The sequence below is a fragment of the Alexandromys fortis genome, unplaced genomic scaffold, assembly GCF_014885135.2.
Source record: "Alexandromys fortis isolate MF-2015 unplaced genomic scaffold, M_Fortis_MF-2015_v1.1 scaffold_285, whole genome shotgun sequence".
In the NCBI taxonomy this organism is placed as follows: Eukaryota; Metazoa; Chordata; class Mammalia; order Rodentia; family Cricetidae; genus Alexandromys; species Alexandromys fortis.
Window position 1 is genome coordinate 663,383 of NW_026068191.1, and position 4,924 is coordinate 668,306.

Below are 4,924 nucleotides of genomic sequence, written 5' to 3' on the forward strand. Positions count from 1 at the left end.
CTGAGGTAAGCTCATCTTAAGTTCAAAGCCACCCTCTGACAAGAATGAATACTCCTACTAACCTTGTGAATATTACTCAAGCAAAAATATCAATTTACAATATCACAATTATAATTTCTTTCCTCCAGAAGAGGACAAGGACACTTCCTATCTTGGAAAAATCAATTGCCATTATTTATCTTTGTGTGTAGAATGTGTGCACACGGAGCTCAGAGGACAACTTGCATGTAGGTCCCAGGGACTTAACGTAGGTCATCAGCTTTGGCAGCAAGGGTCTAGCCAGTCTGAGGGAAGTCTCTTTTACTCCTATTTCTAGCATATAACACCGTTTTTGCTTTACAGTGTGTTCCTTGCCTATAATATTGGCTTGTAATTTGTCATACTAAGTATGATGGATTTTAGCCCATGTTGCATTTCAGAGTCCTTCCTGGGTTTATAATTATTGTATCAGTGACAGCAAACCAGCCTCCTTAAACACTGCACAACTCAAGGCCTGCTTTCAGTAACTGGTTCTTCTAATAATTGCAGAAACCATGCAGAGCCAGGACCTAGGAATATCCTAGTGGTTAGTTCAGGCTGCTGGATCCTTCTTATTAAATCGCTCTTGTAAAAAACCTGCGAAAGCCAGCAGCACAGGCTCCTGGAACTCAGCACCCCACACCGACCCTGTGAGAGCCCCTCAGAAGCTCAAGTCTGGGATCAACTAGTGTGGAAGGGGTGGGAGAAGACGTGAAGGGAGAAGGACGGAGCCCTGAGGTCCCGAGAGAAATCAAAAGGGAGAAAGGTAGACAAAATCTTCTTCTTATATATTATTTATTTATCTACTTTATGAGCCCTTTGCCTTCACACATGCACAGGCACCATGCGCCTTCACACACGCACAGACACCGTGTTCACACACACATAGGCCCCGTGCGCCTTCACACACGCACAGGCACCGTGTGCCTTCACACACGCATAGGCACCATGTGCATGCCCGGTGTCCTCAGCAGACTTCCCGGAGCTGGAGTTACAGATGGTTGTGAGCCGCCATGTGGGGCTGGGACCTGAACCCAAGTGCTCTGAACACACAGTGCTCTCTCTTATGCACGGGCTCCATCTCTCCAGCCCCAGAACAGCTTCTCACAGCCTCCCCGCTTCCTGCAAGTTTGCTCCTTCCCTGCGAGAACTACACAGTTCACTCACCGATCCCAATCAGTGTCTGGGAAGATGATCACACGGTTTTTGTCTCTCATTATGCTAATGTGGCATATAGTACATACTGATTTATGTATGTGCTTGCATCCCAGGAATAAATTCCACTTAATCATGGTGAATTACCCTTTTAATGTGCTAAGGAATTCAGTTTGCTAGTATTTTGTTGAGAATGTATGCCTCTATAGTCACCAGGGATTTTAACCTATAATTTTCTTTAGTGTAGTATCTTTTTCTGACTTTGTTGACTGAGTAATGTTGGCTCCATAAAAAGAGTTTGAATCAGGCTGGCAGTGGCACACGCCATTAATCCCAGCACTCAGGGCAGATCTCTGTGAGTTCAAGGCCAGCCTGCTCTACAAGAGCTAGTTCCAGGACAGATTCCAAAGCTACAGAGAAATCCTGTCTCAAAAAAACAAAACAAACAACAACAACAACAAAAAAGAACAGAAAAGAGTTTGAATCATGGAAAAGGAGGTGAGAAGGTGGAAACCAGAAGGAGGAACACTGAAATGCTGTCCTCTGGATGGGACACAGCCACGCTCAAGAGCTCACAACCTCTGTGGTTATTTGAACAAGATGAAGCCACCCCAAATTCTGGCATAGACTGGGAAGAGTCCTTGAGGCCCACCCTACTGAGAAGCTGTCGGCAGCTGACAGCTTCTGGAGGAGGAGAGTCATTCTTTCCTGAGGGTGTGGCCCTGTTAGGTTCCCACATCCTGCAGGACATGGTGGGTTATCAAAAAAAAAAAAAAAAAAAGGCATAGAATTGGGAAGGTGTGTTGGGGGATATGGGGCTGGGGTTGGATGAAGGAAATGGAGGTTGGACATATTTAATTATATTTCATTATACATATATATGAAATTCTCAAGAATAAGGAAAATTATTTAAAAATAAGTGAAGTGAGTTTGAAACTAGTCTCCCTTTTCACTGTTTCCATCTCCTCTAAATGCTCAGTAGAATTCGGCAGCAAAGCCTTAGGGGTCTAAATGGAAGATACTTTATTACTATGTCAACCTCGTCCTAATTCGCTTTCAACACCCAAAGCAACTCAGCCAGAAAAGAGCTTCTTTGATTTACAAATCCATCACAAAGGAATCCAGGGCAGAGGACGAAGGCAGAAACAGGGAAGCAAAACTGAAGCAGCTCAGGGCAGTGGTGGCGCAGGAAAGGACAGGACCACTCCTAGGTGTGGCGGAGGAGACCGTTTATTACAGATGTGCGGGACAGCACAGCCAGAGGCAGGGTGGACTGGCCCAGTAGTCTCCCTACGCTCATGTGCTATACCCTCTAAAAGCTCCCCCACATCACGGCTCACTCACTCTGTCTCTGCCTCTACCCGCACTCCCTTTTATCCACAATAAACTTTGTCCACCACCATACCTAAGACCAGTGGTGTCCTTTCCTTTTTTTTTTTCCTTTTTAAAATTATTCAGTAATCATAGCTACCGTGAGTTCTCAAGCCCATGTGGATCTCACGGCACTCTGGGCCGTCCCTAGCATACACTTCTTTCTGCTCTGTCTTGAGTAGATGGATACAGGGTTCCCATCTAGGGCAGTCTGATTAGTTCTGACCAGTTCTGAGTCTCTGTTGACCACTGCAGGGAGAAGCTTCTGGCCGAGGTCGAGAGCAGCAGTGACCTATGGGTAAGAGCAGAAATACTTAGAAGGTAGTTTGACAATGTGTCAATTCAGCAAAAACAACAGTAATTTTTGGAGGAGATAGGTGGTCTTGGGTTTTTATGTTCCTTACATTACTGAGCTGGTTTTATGCATCTGGTGTTATTATTTCCTTGCTTGGTTTGTTTTTTAAAATCAGCTGTATTATTTCAGCCAAAGCATTTGCTGTGTTTACATGGGAGTTGGATGTAGCCAAGTTGAGTGTGTAGAGTGAAGATAATTCCTCAGTCCAGGAACTCTGGGCGCCTGTTGTAAGCGCCATGTTATTCCCCGAGTAGATGGCACCTGAGAGAGCAACCCCTACTCTGGGTATTCCCACTACACAAGTGTGGTACTGGCCAGTGGAAACAGCAGCCCTTCTGGTTTCAGTAACTGCTGAGGGCAAACAGCTAAGAGTAGTAGGGAGGATGCTCCCAGTTAAGTTAATAACATTAAAAGCAGGAGGGACATAGGGTGGGTAAAGATAAGGATTAAGTAGTATATTAATTTTGAAAAGAAAAAAAATTGAGGTAGCCAAAGTAGCTAGAAGGGGATTTTAGAGATTGTTAAAGCCATGGAAGGTTGTAAGTAAAAAGAGGCCAGGCATGGTGGCACACGCCTTTAATCCCAGCACTAGGGAGGCAGAGACAAGAGAATTTCTGTAAATTCAAAGTCAGTCTGGTCTACTTAGTGAGTTCTAGTCTAGGACAGTCAGAGCTATGTAGAGAGACTCTGTCTCCAGGGGAAAAAAATAGAAAGAAAGGAAAAGAAAAGAAAAGAAAAGAAAAGAAAAGAAAAGAAAGAAAAGAGAAAGAAGCCAGGCAGTGGTGGCACATGCCTTTAATCCCAGCACTCAGGAAGCAGAAGCAGGAGGATCTCTGCGAGTTTGAGGCCAGCCTGATCTACAGACCTATTTCCAGGACAACTAGGGCTGTTACACAGAAATTTGTAAACCCTGTCTTGAAAAGCCAACCAATGAGACAAATAAACAAACAAATAAAACATGGCTTATTTAGACTGGTTGAAGACACATACACAGTATTCCTAAAACAAGCAAAAGCTCCCAAGACATATGTGCAAGATTGGAAATTAGGTAACTGAAATAAGAAATCAGAAGAACATGGATGGAGCGGACTGTCGGCACCGCTGCACAGAGTTGGGAGCGGTGCTCTCTGATCCCTGACTCTAGTAGGCTCCAGGTATCAGGTTAGCTCCATACACCAGGTCAGCCACATGTACCGGGTTAGACATATGCACCAGGTTAGCTTGCCCTCAAGTTTCTGGGGATTCTCCTGTCTCTGCCTCCTGTTTCACTGTAGGTCATGGGATTGCACATTTGAGACCACACCCAGTTTTACTGGGTTCCTGAATATTGGAACCCAGCCTTCATATTTATACATCAAATTAATTATCCACTGAGCCATTTGCTGAGCTGCCTTCTCCTCCTCCTTACCCTTTAACATAAAAATACACACCTTATTCTCTCATTTTCATCCCAGTATAATTTTTTTTTGCATGGCTCTTTTCAGTTTATTGCATGAAGGAGTTACACTAGTCCAAGTTAAAAGCGGACCCCAAATGGTTACATTATACAAGCTGTGAGGTTTTTAAACTTGTGACAAGGGACAGGAGGGAAATTCTACTCATTGCAAGGAAATCCTCACTTAAGTTTCAGAGTCACAAGCACTTAAAACCCATGAACCTTCAGCTGATCGTCCTTAGCCAGTCCAATCTCTATTAGGAACTGGCATATGTTCTTGCGCTGGTCACCCTGTAGCTGAATTACTTCTCCATATTCTGGATGCTCAATTACAGTACCATTGCAGGCAAATTTCTTCTTAAACGCCTTCACTAGTTTCTTTTTATCGTAATCATCAGCGATCCCTTGGACAGTGGTAAGGGTCTTCCTGCCGTTTCTCTGTTGAATTCTTATATGGATATAATCCTCAGTGCCAGCAGGAAGCAGGTCATCACCCTTACTTGCATCAGCAAAGGGGTCGAAAGAGTGGAGGTTCTGAATAGCGGACATACGATACGATTCCTTTTCCTCGGTGGAAACGGCCTGCGGAA

General features: G+C 44.4%; 1 protein-coding gene across 1 annotated transcript; it reads right to left on the minus strand.

Moving 5' to 3' along the window:
• Positions 1-4,364: 4,364 nt before the first annotated feature.
• On the minus strand, positions 4,365-4,918 carry LOC126492856 (eukaryotic translation initiation factor 1). The gene has a single exon (XM_050129491.1). It carries the CDS (start codon positions 4,881-4,883, stop codon positions 4,542-4,544), a length of 342 nt encoding a protein of 113 aa, XP_049985448.1. The 5' UTR covers positions 4,884-4,918; the 3' UTR covers positions 4,365-4,541.
• Between the last annotated feature and the right edge of the window lie 6 nt (positions 4,919-4,924).

Bases quoted from the DNA above. Each gene is read 5' to 3' on its own strand.
- LOC126492856 (XM_050129491.1), bottom strand. From the start codon at position 4,883: ATGTCCGCTATTCAGAACCTCCACTCTTTCGACCCCTTTGCTGATGCA.